At 36.1% G+C, this 16,568-nt stretch overlaps 2 protein-coding genes across 5 annotated transcripts in view; one reads left to right on the top strand and one right to left on the bottom strand.

The window, feature by feature from the left end:
- LOC137633618 (uncharacterized) overlaps positions 1 to 16,568 on the top strand; it is an 871,256-nt gene that overhangs the window by 782,475 nt on the left and 72,213 nt on the right. The gene's annotated exons all lie outside the window — the stretch shown is intronic.
- On the bottom strand, positions 1,071 to 2,415 carry LOC137633808 (uncharacterized). The gene is made up of 2 exons (XM_068366053.1): positions 1,895 to 2,415; positions 1,071 to 1,104 (listed from the first exon to the last, which is right to left on the bottom strand). The coding sequence occupies exons 1-2, from the start codon at positions 2,413 to 2,415 to the stop codon at positions 1,071 to 1,073; spliced, it is 555 nt and encodes a 184-aa protein (XP_068222154.1).

Below are 16,568 nucleotides of genomic sequence, written 5' to 3'. Positions count from 1 at the left end.
AAGGTTTGAATACTCTCTCTCTCCCTAAATGAGACGGGGAGAGACCTTATCCTTTTTGTTTAGAATAAATTCATAAAATTAATTTCCAACATTTTCCAATAATGGTATTTAGAGGCAATAAATACGAAGTAACTTTTATTTTGAAAGCATATAATGGATTGCTATTTTGACTTATGTATATTTTTATTTCTGGCACATTATGACAAGTGAGAAAATTTTTTTATAATTTCAAGTACGTAAAAAGTTTAAATAATTTTTCTGGTTCACTCCAGCAAAAAAAAAAATCTGTTTATTTAATTGATTCTATGATACCGAATAGAGAAGAATTTTCTTTCTTCCAGTTATATAATATAACAAGAAATCTTGTCCCGTATTAAGTCATATTTCTAAATGAAAATTTACGTATTTCGAGACACCCTTTAATAGTTACTGAATGTTCAATGAACGTCTCTCTCTCTCTCTCTCTCTCTCTCTCTCTCTCTCTCTCTCTCTCTCTCTCTCTCTCTCTCTCTCTCTCTAATGAATAGAGTTTCCATGCAAAATAAAATAAATCAAAAGACACAAACAACCCCCCCCCCTCTCTCTCTCTCTCTCTCTCTCTCTCTCTCTCTCTCTCTCTCTCTCTCTCTCTCTCTCTCTCTCTCTTTCTCTAATGAATAGAGTTTACATGCAAAATAAAATAAAATACATCTTGACACTCAAAGCAAATTGTTTACAATATTTTCATGAAATATTTTTCTTGTTGCATTTCCAGATAATATGTTACATATCGTATATGCCTCTGGATTATTCATATTTTATTTGACATATTTTTCTCAAAATAGAAACTGTTTAACAAGAATACGTTCACATGTATAATTTCTAGCTTTGATATTAAGTTTACCCTCAAATGGAAAACGATTCGGAGAAAACGGAATTTCTCTTGTTTCCAGAATGGAATGTTGAGTAATCATAGTTTAACAAACTTAACTCGTTTGTTTTAAGGAGTAAATGTTTTTACAACAACCTTGTCACTTCCAACTTCTTCATCTCATGAAAATACAACAATATAGGGTCGATAAAACTTCAAACTAAGCTTTAAGTGAGTAAAGAACATTTAAATTCCTGTTAATTATAAGTTAATATAACATCTTAAAACAAATTAAAAACTTGACTGAGGATGGTAAAGTCACTAGTATAATGCTACTTTTCTCAGAGATGCTATTCACACACACACACACACACACACACACACACATATATATATATATATATATATATATATATATATATATATATATATATATATATATATATATATATATATATATATATATATATATATATATATATATATATATATATATATATATATATATATATATATATATATATATATATATATATATATATAATTAATACATCTATATATATAAAATTTATATATATGTGTGTATTTCGTTGTTGTTTGTTCCATTTGGGGCGTTGCTGCAGGCTGGCTATGTACTCCCTTTTCCATCTGCTCCAGAACAAGTCCGACAAATATTGTACTCTACGCCACCTTTTTCTGGAGTACACGTATTCTGGTTGCGAAAGTCCTGGTATTAACCTCTTGGGTGACTTCATATGGAGGATTTGACTCGGACTTAGTGGTTCCATGTCGTCAGGATCATCAGAACAGGTCGTGATCGGTGTTGAGTTCACAATATATTCTACCTCGCAGAGTAGCGTGCGGAATGATTCGTCATCGAGGCAAGTCCCATGGTCGAAGAATAGCGCAGATAGAACTTTCCGAATGGTACGGATCTGGCGTTCCCATACGCCGCCCATGTGCGATGCCATAGGTGGGTTGAGTTTCCAGTCAATATTCATGTACAGTAGTTTGTTTTGGATTTTGTTTTGGTTCAGATCTGACCAAGCCTTGTTCAGCTCATTCCGGGTTCCGATGAAGTCGGTCCCGTTGTCGCATCGGATTTCTTGTACCGTACCTCTACAGGCTATGAAGCGTTGCAGACAGTGAATAAAGGAATCCGTTTCGAGACTGTTAGCAGCTTCCAGTTGAATGGAGCGACTGACAAGACAGGTGAATATGACGCCGTAACGTTTGAGCTCCTTGCGGCCCTCTTTTATAATGAACGGCCCGAAAAAGTCTACGCCTGTGAATGTAAATGGTGGAGCTGGCTCGAGACGATCTTGAGGTAAGTCGGACATTTTTTGCTCTTGGCATGGCTTTCTAATTTTTCTGCACGTTATGCATTTGTGGAGTTGACGTTGGACAGCAGAGTTGATTGAAACAATCCAAAAGCGTTCTCTAATTGCTGCAATGGTGTGATTTCTACCCATATGGCCAAGTTTCTCATGAGCATCTCGTACGATTAGAGTGGTGACGTGCGAATGTTGTGGCAGTAGCATAGGATGTTTCACATCGGAGTCCATTGCGGCTTTCGAGAGGCGTCCTCCCACTCGCAGAGTTCCATCGATGAGCACTGGGTCGAGACGGAATATTGTACTGGTTTTTGGTAGCGAATGTTCTCTCTTGTCTTCTTTCGTGGTTATTTTCTTGAGTTTCTCGACCTCGTTTGCAAAGGTGATCTTTTGTATAAAACAAACGATTGCCTTTTCAGCCTTTTGCATGATCTGTGCGGTCCTTAAATTTATAGTTTGTTCTTTGTTTTGTAAGAAAGCCAAAAATGCTATGAATACTGCTACTGCTCTCTTCAATCTCTCCCACCTGGAGAAATATGTGATTAAAGTCATAAATGGTGATCCTTCTTCAGGAATGTAGTGTCCTCTGGAGACAATCCTTTCTCTCCAGGATACCTTGCTACCCGGCTATCAATAAAGTCACTTTTCAGAATATTCAGTATTCTGTTTCGGGAGATAATTTCAGTACCCTGCTCAATATCCTCGGTCACAATGCGATTACTGTTTACTCGATGTGTAGACGTTACACTGTTGTCTTCTACCGGCGAGCTGACTGTCCATCCGTGACGATACTGCAGAGCGAATGGGCCTTTGCCGTCTGTTGATATGATTTTCAGAGGCTCCATTGCTAGTGGGCAATTACTGCCAATCAGTAGACCGATGTCTATTTCTGGCATTATTTCAGGAATCGATTTTGCCACGTCGTGAAGATATGGCCAGCGTCGTAACAGTTCTGGACGGGTATTTGATCATGACTCACTGGAATTTCTTGTCTGGAATACGTTCTTGGAAGCAGTATACCATTCTGGCCGTTTATATCACTGACGACGAGATCCTGGACACGGTAGCTTTTGACTATGCTTTCCCCATGCATAGTTTTCAGACGCAGATTTGTTTGAACACCGGAAGCTTGCAAGTCATCTTTCAGTTCTTTTGATAGGAAGCACCCTGTGCTTCCTGGGTCATAGAGGGTGTAGGTAAGAACTTCTCGGTTGGTCCCCCTCTGCATTATACGAACAGGTATTATTGCTTGAAGAACCATGGAGGAATCATGAGAAATAACGTTGCTGGTAGCGGTATCTGGAGGGTTTTGGCTGGATTCCTCTGTACGGTTTTGAGAATATGAAGATCTGTCAGAGTAGTTTGACCTCCAAGGTAGTTTAAAGCCATCTATATGCATGACCGTAGGATGACCTTTGCCACATTTGTGACATTTTCGCTTGTTCATGCACCCCTTTGATGTATGATTCAGACCATAGCAACTGAAGCATCTACTCTGCTCTAAAATAAACTTTCTTTTCTCTTCGAGAGATTTCTGCCTGAAATCTGCACAGTTATCCATATCGTGATTTTTGCTGCAGTAAAAACAGGAGGGTGACCTAAAACCACGAGTTCTACTTTGGCTCTCATGATTTACTTGCATAGCAAATGCAGATTCTGTTGGTTTCCCTTTTGATGGTTTACTAGAATTCAGTTCTCTATGCATTGCTTCTTTGCCGAACACTGGGTCATTGACACACTCTGCTGCGTTAATAACAAACTGGACAATGTCACCAAAGCACGAAGACCTGTTCTCGAGGAGTCTGCGGTTAGTGGCTTTTTCGCGGCATTTATTCTGGATATAACTTGGCAATTTCTGGACTACCACCTGCAGGTTCGGTGCATGATCAAGAACAGCCAGGTGAGTAAGTGTTTGCATGGCGCTGAAGCATTTTAGCAAGTAATGCGAATATCTTTTCAGACATTTCTCTTCGTCTGGTTTTATCGGCTTCCACTCGTTTAGTTGTTTCAAGTATGCCAGAGATACTTTATAAGGATCACCATACTCTTGTTGTAGCAACTGTCTTGCCCGACTATATCCTTGGTCTGCCTGCATGTATATACAGCTGCTGATGAGGTCCTTAGGTTCACCGTCTGTATGCTGTAGAAGGTAGTAAAGTCTGTCGCTGCTACTGGCTGTTCTAGAGGAGATCCTGGTGTCAAACGCCAGTATGAAGTTACTGTATTCCAGAAGATCACCGGTAAACTTGGGAACTTGCGGTGCAGGCAAAGCTAGAGCTGTGGCGATACCACTAATCTGCTGCTATATGATGTTAACTGGAGGTGAATTAGGCAGTGGATAGGGTGCACCAAAGTTACTGTTCACAGGTATATTTACAGGCGGATACGTATACTGTTCTAGATTTGGAAACGTTGATGACTTGGCATTCGAAGCGATGACTGGAGTTGCAAGAGTGTTAGTAACAGTCTCTGAAGAATTTCTGGGAACAAATTCTTGTGCAGTGCTGGGATTTAGACTGGGTAAGCTGGCACTATTTTCCTGGGTGACAGGGAGTATAACCTGGTTAGCCATATTGCCACCCTTAGCCGTGTTAGCACCTTCACTCGCACAAATTCCAGGGGCAGCTATACTACGTCCAGCAACCATAACATTCACGTCTCGATGGTTGGCTCGTTGCACAATAATGCTGGGATGTGTCTCATTGTCTTTGTTACCAACATTGTCGTCGCCAATGTCATTTTCGGTTTCTGCAAAAACACCTGCTTTTGCTCGAGTCTTGGCTATTTCGATATCCAATAGACTCTCTTCTGTCTTTGCCTCCTGTTCCTTTTTCTTTGTCACAAGTTCTTTTTCCGCAAGCAACTCGGCGAGGCGTGCTTTGGCTAGCACCTTTTCGGACGTAGCCGATTTGCCAGAAGGAAGGGAAGAAGGCCGTTTGGAAGAACGTTTTGAACCAGATCGGCTTAAAAGATTCTCCAGGTCTTCTTCAAGTCGTTTTTCGTTTATAGCTATCCATTCACCAGTATGGTTTCGGAATAGCAGAATGCTAATTTCCTTGCTTTCATATCTGGACAATTCCTAGTCCTCCTCCAATTCGTCTGAGATGTTATCCATGACACAATTGAAGTTTTCTTTGTACTTATCGAAAGCTTCGTTATATTCTTCTAGACAAATTTTCACCAAGTGCAGGTTGTCCGGATTTGACATGAGGCCTATGAGTTCGTTGCGTTTTTTCGTTACGTTGCCAAGTGATGATTTCAATTTATTTTTTTAATGTTCGAATATTAACTGTCGTACCCGAGTTTTCGTCGGGAGCACTATTCTGAACAGTCTCATCAGACTCCCCCATCTTGTCTGTAGTTGTTTATAACAGGCAGTAATTCCACTTCTTAAGACTCACGAATAAGAGTTATTATAGAATTAACGCGTGAGTCGTTGATGGTAGTTTAACAATTTAATTGAACGATGTTAATGGACTATTCTTCTATTGCTTAACGTGAATGATGGAGAAACAGAATTTTTACACGCACATATAGTTCTTTATTAGATCCATGACGTTAACATCGATATGGTTATATTGTTTGGCGTTTATACATGTAGACTTGACGCATGTAGCGTAACTTGAAGTGATGTGAAGTGACTTGATGTGGTTCAATTACTATGGATAAATGAAAAAGAAATCAACGTATAAATAATATGCTAATGTACACAAAATTATTAAGTTAAATAACTAAGACTGATAGAATCAATATGCAAAGCTTAATTAAGTAAATTATGCATGTATAACTGCTAATTACAAAAAGGTCATACACAAAATCAATATAATTAAGGCTCATCTAAAGGCATACGTTATGTAACATGTAGGTTTACAAATGGGAAAAGATGAATCCGTTATTCCAAAACAGTATATAATAGGCGTTTACTTACAATTGTGTTCCTATAACAAACGGTCCAAATATTCCTCAATAAATACCAACTTTCGTTATATTCGTTATATCGGTTCTGTATGAAATCGCTTTTTAAACTGATAAGTTTCCTCATTTGTTTACAGGAAGACACTGTAGATTACCATAAAGTTCGCGTGACCGAGAACTATGCGTAAATTAGCTAAAACAACCCAACACCAAGTAAACAATTCATATGGCCGAGCATAGACTTGAACCAGCAAACTACCACACAGCAAACCTTAACATTAACCATCGCGATAAATAGACAACAAACATTACTTACAGTTAATCGTTGGGCATCAACATATATATATATATATATATATATATATATATATATATATATATATATAAATTAATCTTCTTAGAAGATTATATCTAATACCCTTGAAATCCTATAACAAAAAAAATAATATCTTTCCTTTTTCAAAGAGACACTCATCCAGTACCCAGTCCCATGTGGATATTTCGCACGGTCAATGAGTTCCGATGGGTTAAGTCTTATTCGTTATCTATTTTCATTTCTTTCTTTTACTTCCTGTTGTACACATGATAAAAAAAATATTTTGCTTAGAAACTTCCTTGTTGGTAAGATGATGTGGAGATGGCTCGTTCAGCTGAGTAAGAAGTTTCCATCCTAGTTAACAGACATATTCCTGCTGCCATAAAATGTCTTTCTGTTTTAGCACAATGACTTTTTAAAACAATTTCCCAGTGATTCAGTCATCTCAAAGCAATCAGCTCTCCCGTTCCACTACACCTTTACTTGTTTGAATTATTTTGGTGCACATCACACCGCTTTTGCTTCACAGATTACATAAGTCCTAATATCTGCAAAGTTGGTCATTGTAATTAATAATGTTCTTTTTAGTAAGCTTTAGTACTCGCTATCAAATTCTTTTTTATATCTCATTTTCACCATTAATAAAAGTAATAAAAGGAGATTGCTTTATAACACTAAATTCGGTAGTAAATTTTACATTTGTTCTCTATACTCTTTGTCAACATCGCTTTCCCACACCTGAAAGATGGTAAGTCTACAGCAAGAGACTACCATTTTGGAACACAGAGATAATACTATATGCATGTTATCACTGATCACTCTTGTTTATATCAATATCACCAGAGAATCGAAATCTAGGATTTTCTGGCCCTTCCTAAAGGTGTTTTACACTCCTACTACTATTAACATATCTACTACTTGTTTGAATATCATGTCCTATTTCTCTTAATAAATAGGTATTCAAGTGTACTGTAATGATATTTAAAATAGATTAAAAACTATGGCTTGATTTCTGATTGAACTGCATTGTGATAGATTTGTTTGACGAGTTGGAGCTTGTTGGAGCACTAAACTTTATCTCAAGTTTGTTAACACTTATTCAGTTAACAAATGGTCATATGTAAAATTCTAAGATGTTATTACTTTTGTATAAATTGTTATTTATTGTCAAGAGTATTGCACTTCTATTTTTTGTGTAGAAATTGTATACTGTTTATTGTCAAGGAGTTGTTTCTACAAAAATACAAACCATCATCCTTTAATAGAAGTATGACTTCAGCAAACCTGAATTTCCATCTTAACTTTTAACGAGGTAATTAGAGTTGTTGGCATATGGAGGGTAGACTCCACTTACTAGCCAGGTAGAACAACTCTCACATTAACTTTGGCCCAATTAAGTATGGACGTACTTCTCTACTGTTTCTGTATTTGCTAAAATAATTAGCAAGCTGTGGCCAATGAGAACGCATTCTTACTTGAGTCACTTTAATGGCCCTACAGGGTTGAAGATACAAGTAAACACCTTCTAAGACCCCACCCCCCACCCCACACTTCCCTTGCTTGCAAAATGTGACATGGACAGCTGTTAGTTTTATTAAAATGTGGTCATATTTCAAAAACAGGTTGACATCATTGTAAAGTTACTGAAGTAATTGGCTTACCAGATCGAGAGAAATGACCCCATACATGCTGAATCCTTGATGAGGATGGGAGGGTTAGGGATTAGCAGCTGGGCTCTAATGAACAGTGAGAACTATATTCCCACTGGACTTCGTTTCCCAATTGTTGATCCAACTAAATCAGTTAGCACTTTCTCTTTTCCTTTTGGTTATTTCTTTTATTCTCTTATCTCTTCCTTTTGGGCTTGAACTTGTTGACGACTTTTGTTTGTTTGATTTTACTTTGGCTGCTGCTTTGGATTTGACTCAGTGTGGGATGGATCCCATTCCATTTCAACCTTTACCAATTTAGACACCATCACCCTCTGGCAAACCCCATTGGGTGCAGACTAAGTCTGTTAAGAGTCGGGCTCCAGTGATCCGGTTTTAAGTCAGCCATATTTGCGGGTAATGGGTGACGCCGGTGGGAGTGGCTAGCCACCCCCAATGACCAGTTTACGCCCACCTTAAGAGAAGCATCCCATCTGTAAAAGAGGATAGAGGACTGGTCCCCGCTGAAGCCTTTTTTAGTGTTGGGGCACATGGGATTAGAGGTGGATAAACCGGCTTGGTCTTTAAAATAAACTAACCCCTCGATTGACGACTAGGAAAATACAAACATGGACCTCGGTACAGACAGCTCCAACCCGGGTTCTAATATTGTAACATTAGAACCTTACTCACGTTATAGGAAGAATGATAAGAAAACACTAGAGAAAAAGAAGAAGAAGAAGAGAGAGAGAGAGAGAGAGAGAGAGAGAGAGAGAGAGAGAGAGAGAGAGAGAGAGAGATACAAATGATGACAATACAGAAAAATATAGGGAAGTAGAAGTATTACCTGGTCACTATGAAGTAGTGAATTATGAAAAAAATGTTTTGGGGGGGGAGTTTGAAAATGCAAGATATGAACGTGTAAATGTTTTTAAAGCTAATAGGGAAATAGTTGCTATATGTGGAGGGCAGCCAAAAATTCTTCCCCATGGAAATGGAAGTCTCTTGATAGAGACACTATCCCCAATACAAGGTGAAAAATTGAAAACATTCACAACATTGGATGGTCAGAGTGTCGAATGTGTTTCGCACCCCACTTTCAACCAGAGTAGAGGTGTGATATATGTTCCAGAATTGCTGGACATAGAGGAAAAAGAAATTGAGGATGAACTGAGGAGTCAAGGAGTATTAAAAGTAGTCAGAATGAGAAAGAGAGTTAGATAATCACATATTCCTCTTGCTACTTTGATTACATTATCTGATCATTGCAGATTACCAAATGCTATTACAGCTGGTTTGTTATCTTTGGAAGAGAAACCATATATCCCCTCTATCATTGCGATGTTATCATTGCTGAATGTATGGCCATTTAAGCCAGAAATACAGGGAAAAACTAAATAATAATAGACCTGTTTGGGCCAACTGTGGAAAAATTAGTCATGGAGTATGCATAAAAAATAGAAATTGCATACAATGTGGGGAAGCACACCCAGCTACATCTAAAAGCTGTGTTAATTTAATTTTTTGAAAAGAAATTCAGGCTATTACGACCATGGAAAGGGTTACTTTTAGCGAGGCTCGTAAAAGAGCTCTTGAAGAACAGACAAGACCAGGGCAACCCGTTTCAATGTTTCTGAAGAAAACTTGCCAAAGCATGCGTACGAAAATTATATTCCCACTTCTAAGATAAAGAAACTTATGAAAGTAGTTAAAGAGGTTGAAGGTCCCATTGAAAATCTATATCCAGAAATTTTAGAAAAATCAAAACAGATACCTAAAGATCTGAAAGTTATTCAAAAGCCATCTACTCCCATTCTAAAAAAATAGTTCAAACTTCTCTTAGGCCCTATCCTTGCCTGATCTGATGGAGGTTCCACGTGAAACAAATTTACCTGGTGAACCTGTAGTGGGAAGCTGCAAAAACCACACTGCTCACAACCTTTTAATTGAAATGAGACAGACCTCCATATCTCTCGCGTCCTACCATAAGAAACATGAAAGTCAGGACTTCAAATAAATATGATGTGTTGTTTGCTGATGTTTCTGATCAACTGGAAGGTAAACTGAATAAATCAGAAATTCAAGTTAAGGTCCACCATCCTCCCAAACAATTAGATCAAGAGGAAACAAAGAAAAAAGCGAACACAAAACCCAATATATCAAGATCCTCTCTAGAGATAACACTGGGAAATATTGTTAGATCAAATACTGCCCATGGAAAGACTTTATCCAAGGTGTCTTCCAGAAAATAAATCATAGTTTTTCCTCCATTCTGCAATGGAATTTCCAGGGTTTAAGGGTGAAATATGAAGATCTTAAGCTCCTCATACGTGAGCAATCCCTTATAACTGTGTCTACAGGAGACCAAGCTCGACGCTAACTCTTCTTGTCCTCGAGAGCATATTAGCTATATAACACCATATGATCAACGAACTGGGAGCCCTTGGGGAAGTCTTATGTACGTTCGTTGAGATGTTCCCCAAATATCTCTGTGTATCTATACCCCTCAGTGAGCAGTAGTTGTAAAAATTAATATAGGGATAAAATACACAATCTGTTCCCTTTACTTGCCTCCAAATGATAACATCGCATATGATAATATAGTAAATGTGATTAAACCTCTCCAACAACCTTTTCTTTTACTAGGAAATCTTAATAGTAGACATCCTTTATGGGGAGATGTTTTGGCAAACGCAGAGGGTAATATTATGTTATCATTTTGGAGAATGAAGATATAGGTGTATAAAAATTAGGTTTTTATACAGATTTTAATGATAAGGTAACTCATTAAATTTGTAAGTTAATATAGGGTATATTAAATAATAAAGTATAAGTTACAATGAATTTAATTGTAATGTACATACTCGAACCAAAAATAAACTTCTGAACGACAAACACTTGACTTGAACCATAAGGATAGAAAGTGAGTACTTGGGCTGCATCATCCGGAGGCCAAGGAAATGAATCCGAAAGTATACACACATCTGAAATGGTGAACAAGAGGAAATCTTAAGATTTCATGTATGAACAGAATCGGACGCAACTACCCCAATGAAATAACAGCACAAAAATAAACAAGTAAAATGTAAATTATATTCCTATCCCAGTAAACAAAACGTCAAAATAATAATAAGAACAAACAGAATTCTATACAATTAAATAGTAAATTGATTAATGAAATACAAACAAACAAAGTAACTAGAAGTTTAAATAAGTATGTAAGGTAAGTATAGGTAAGGTACGTATAATTTGGGTAAGTATAGGAAATAACACACTTATCACATAAGCATCGATTAAAGCTGCAGGAATGAAAATCAAGATATGGACAGTTTAAAAACAAAGGAAAAAAACCTTTCTCTTACCTTGTTTATAGTGTAATTTAGGAGATAGGTAGGCGGGTTCTCCTTTGGCAGGTCCAGGCCAATGATATTTTGATAGAATTATTCCATACTTGCGTAACACATGATCGTGTTGCAAATGATAAGATCCATAGGTGACTACATAACTTCAAAGATTAATCCACTGTAAGTATGACTGGAACTTCTACTGAAGACTGAAGTTGCTAAGTTCTTGACAGGTACTCTCGGTTCTCCGTCACTCAGTAAACCAAGGAAACATTTTTCGCATTAAAATTGGTGGTTTGTTTACGGCAGTAACCATTTAAAACGATTAGACGAGAAAAGTTATTTATCAAATTTACGTTAATTATAAAATGGACTAATTAATTAATTACATAGGTAAAGTACTTTAATACTGATGCCGTAGTGATGATGCATATTTTTTTTCTTTAATAACTAGTAAAATTAAAAGAAAAAGACATATTTTTCTACAATAGGACTCCTTAATTCAAGTGAGCCCACACATTTTCACGTTCAGACAGGTACCTTGTTCTTCATTGACCTATCAGTTGCAAGCTCTAACTGTCTTCTCGATTTTAATTGGAGAACATTAGATGATTGGCACACTAGTGATCATGCACCAATCATTATAAACACCAACAATGGTCAACCGTTACAGAGACCGCCACGATGGAATCTTGATAAGGCGGACTGAGTTACATTTCAGGAGTTAAGTAAAATTCAAGGAAAAGTAGAACAGTTTGAAAGTGTTGATGATGCCATTGACTTACTTAATGGAACTCTTCACACAGCGGGAGTCAATTCTATTCCCAAAACAACAGGGATATTCAAACGACGACCAGTCCCCCGGTGGTCATCAGAACTAACTGCCCTGCACAGAGCCACAAGAAAGTCTTTAACCCGATTGCGCAGGTGCCATACTGAGGAGAATTTAGTCATATACAAGAAATATAGAGGACAGTTCTGTCTGTTAGGTATGTATTTTTTTAAATGTACCTATTTGAACATTCATTCTTAATCACTTGTTTATGGCTAAAGTTAAAAAAAATATATATATAGATATATATATATATATATATATATATATATATATATATATATATATATATAGATATATATATATATATATATATATATATATATATATATGTATATATATATACAGACACAGACACACACACACACACATATATATATATATATATATATATATATATATATATATATATATATATATATATATATATATATATATATATATATATATATATATATATATATATATATATACATATATATATATATATATATATATATATATATATATATATATATATATATATATATATATATATATATATATATATATATATATATATATATATATATATATGTATATATATATATATATATATATATATATATATATATATATATAAACGCATATATATATATATATATATATATATATATATATATATATATATGTATATGTGTGTGTATATATATATATATATATATATATATATATATATATATATATATATATACATATATTAACTTTAGCCATAAACAAGTGATTAAGGATGAATGTTCAAATAGGTACATTTGAAAAAATATATACCTAACAGACATTGTCAAAAACAAAGAAAAATGCATGGAAAATACAGATTATTATATGGTAAATTGCTAGCAAATGATTATATGGTACCTCCCCAAAAAAATACTGATGTACATATGATTCGGTAACTTGTTAAAGAATAGATGTTACCTTTGTCAAAAATACAGATTATTACAATACGGTAATTAATAAGAGTATTTGTTACCTTGGTAAAGATATAATTTCAGTGCACTAACAAAAATTCCTGGTACGTACAAGCACCACGGTTTCGTATATTTATATATAGGGCTTATATTTTTTATTAGATGCCCATAGATTCTTTATTTTAACATTTAGGGCTTATATATTGTATTAGGTGCCCAAAAAATTATTTTTTTTTTAAATGTTTTCAAAATGCAAATGTCTTAGTCTCTTCAACTACATATTACTGGCTAACTGCTTTTCGTGCACAACAATATTCCAAACAATTTTACTTCAGCGAGCAAATGAAAAGGCCAATTTCAAACGGCTCTAAATTGAAACAAACAAGGAGTTTTGTCTGGACATAGCAAAACGTTCTGTTTGACCTGCATCTGTCTATGCCTTAACCTACGCCAAACCTAACGGCGATAAATATCATCACCGTAACGCTGATTGCTGCTAGTAACACGTAAAAACGAAGATCTGCAGAAGTCAGCGACGGGTGGTCCATCTCGGTTAATTTAATCAACCGCTTAGCCCTTGGTGTGTTGTATGGGAGATGTAAAGATGGGTTTGTAGTTGACCACGTGAAATTCGTGAAGTAGGCCCGTTCTCTGATGATAGTGTTATTTCCTCAGACCGTGTAATTCGTGGACGTACCGATGCAACCATCCGCTGCAACAAAGATTTGGGAATAGGACGTAGATCCGTCCGGTCATGATACATTGAAGCCGGCCTTGTCGTATCATATCCACGAGCCGTTGTTCAGTCTGCAATTGAACTTATTATTGTCAAAGGGATAAAGTTTTTTCAGACAACTTTCATGTGTGTGGGAGAGAGCACCGTTTAGCACTATACCTAACTCGCATGAATCCATTGATTTTTTATGGAATTCAAAGGAGTCAGCTGTACATATTTTTTTATTCATTGCGTTTGAACAGTGAGTTGATTTATTTAAGTCTTTAATGACTATATATGTTTCCTTATCATGGGAAATATATACATGTCCTGTCAAACTGGATATTTACTGGATATTACTGGGCTTGAATTATTTGTCATGAAAGTCGGAAATGGTGATATCCTCTATGATTGCCAGGCATCGGATGAATCAAAAGGAATTGTAAACATAATCCTGTAATTTTCATCGCGTACTGTAATTAGGCTGTAATAAAATTCTAATTTATCTGCGTTTAACAAAGGAATATAACCAATTTTCTCCCGTTTGTTCTCCAGAATTAACGTTAATTCTTTTATCGGCAACAAATGCGGTGAGAGAACACCTTTAGTCGCTAACATAATAGCTTCCTCTTAGTCTTTGGATTTCTCAATGAAATGTGCAATTTTATTATGGATATGATCTATTTTTGATTTATAATACGTCAACGTTGCCAACAAGTCTTGTACTTCCATAATCTGACTGATATTACGAGAATGTTCGTTTACCAAACTCATATTTTGATTGATTGAAGTTAACTGATTCCTTAGTTCTGATAAAACTAATTCGTTTTCATGTGTTAAAAACTCAATTTTCTTATTTTGATTACTAATTTTTAGACGATTTGAAATCCCTAAGCCTAATCTTGAAACAGATCCAAAGATGTTTAGTTCAGCAAAAATAAACGGGTTACGTTTTTCAAGGTTTGTGTGTCTTACTGTCCACATCAAAAGGTCACAAGCCAAAGATTCTGCCTCGTAAGTCTTATTTTGCAAGTCGTGGGATAGCATCTCTGCCACTTTTAGTGTCGGTGCAAGCGAACTCTCTGTATTATAAGGAAAGTGTCTTTTATGTATTTCATTTAATGAAGCAGCAAACCTTGAAATGTTGCTCCTTAAGCTAGTGATGTCATTCTCTGGGAACAAATTGCTTGCATGCGTACTTCTATACCTATATTACTTGCAGTAATAAATACGTCTTCTGTTCTCTCTACTATAGTGCCATATTTAAAATCTATACTTTCAGTTTTAGAGCTCTTCCCACACGAGAAAAATGTCTGAGCGAACAATGTCACTCCTAACAATAAAAACATCTTGGAAACTTGTAATGAGAAAAATATATGTAATTACTCCTGTATTAAGAAGAAAAAAATGTTAACATATACTTTTCATAGATAAAAAATAAAAAAAAAATTCCCTCACTTCCTTCTCTCTTATTTTAATTTCTTATATGAGCCAATGGTACAATTCTCTCATCAGCGGGTTGGGATACGTTTTGAACTATAAATCTATTGGTAGTTAATGTTTCCAAAATGTTAAATGGACCTTCAAACTTAGGTGTTAGTTTATATTTGAGTCGTTTACGTACATTTACCTGCATGTGTACATTATCACCCGCGGTATATGTTTTAGTTGGCTTCGCTATTTTATCATGATTCCTTTTCATTACCTCCGCCAGGAGGTTATGTTTTCGGTTCGGTTTGTTTGTTTGTTTGTTTGTTTCTCTGTTTGTCTGTCTGTCTGTGGACAACGTAGAGGCCACATTTCTACACGGAATCACTTCAAACTTGGCCAAGTAGTTCCCCAATGTGTATGGAAGAACTGATTAAATTTTGGTCAAGGTCACCCCAAGGTCAAGGTCACAGGGGTCACTGGTGTCACTATGACATAAGTGGCCATATCAAGAGACAGAAATAAAGCACTGACTTTTGCATAAGCCAACAGGGAAGTCCTAGTCCAGGCGCAACCCATGGGTGATGTTCAAATTTATAAAGGTCAAAGGTCAAGGTCATATTGGTGCATTATATCAATGTCATATTAAGTATCAGTGGCAAATGAACAAAGATCACTTGAAGGTCAAAAGTCAAGCAGGTCACTTGAAGGTCAAGGTCACGTGAAGGTCAAGGTCACGTGAAGGTCAAGGTCACCTGAAGGTCAAGGTCACGTGAAGGTCAAGTACATTTGAAGATCAAGGTCACTTGAAGCCAAGGTCATGTGAAGGTCAAGGTCACGTGAAGGTCAAGGTCACTTGAAGGTCACGTGAAGGTCAAGGTCATGTGAAGGTCAAAGTCACATTAAGGTCAAGGTCACCTTGGCGGAGGTATGTCCTCTACGAGGACCATGTCCGCGTTCAGGACTTGCTCACTTGTTATGATTTGTGATTCTTCTAAAATCTTTCGAAGGATATCAAAACGACTTTTGCTTGCATTTATACATTCTTTTAAAGGATTTGATAAATTAGTTGTAGGCGTTAATACATGGAAAGGCTTTCTAACTGGGGTACCATACAATGCCTCGTGCGGTGACATTTTAATTGATATATGATATGAATGATTCAGAGTACTCAGTACCACAGGTATTGCAATATTCCATTTGGGGTCTGATCCTCCTAGTGTTAATCTTAATATGTT

The sequence above is a fragment of the Palaemon carinicauda genome, chromosome 43 (assembly GCF_036898095.1).
Source record: "Palaemon carinicauda isolate YSFRI2023 chromosome 43, ASM3689809v2, whole genome shotgun sequence".
NCBI classification, from domain to species: Eukaryota; Metazoa; Arthropoda; class Malacostraca; order Decapoda; family Palaemonidae; genus Palaemon; species Palaemon carinicauda.
Note: the sequence above shows the minus strand (reverse complement) of the source record. Positions and strands in the feature narration are given on the sequence as shown.

Bases quoted from the DNA above. Each gene is read 5' to 3' on its own strand.
- LOC137633808 (XM_068366053.1), bottom strand. From the start codon at position 2,415: ATGGACTCCGATGTGAAACATCCTATGCTACTGCCACAACATTCGCAC. The intron at 1,105-1,894 runs GTCAGATCTGAA...TATAATTAACAG, and splicing joins AATGAGCTGAACAAGGCTTG to GAATTTAAATGTTCTTTACT.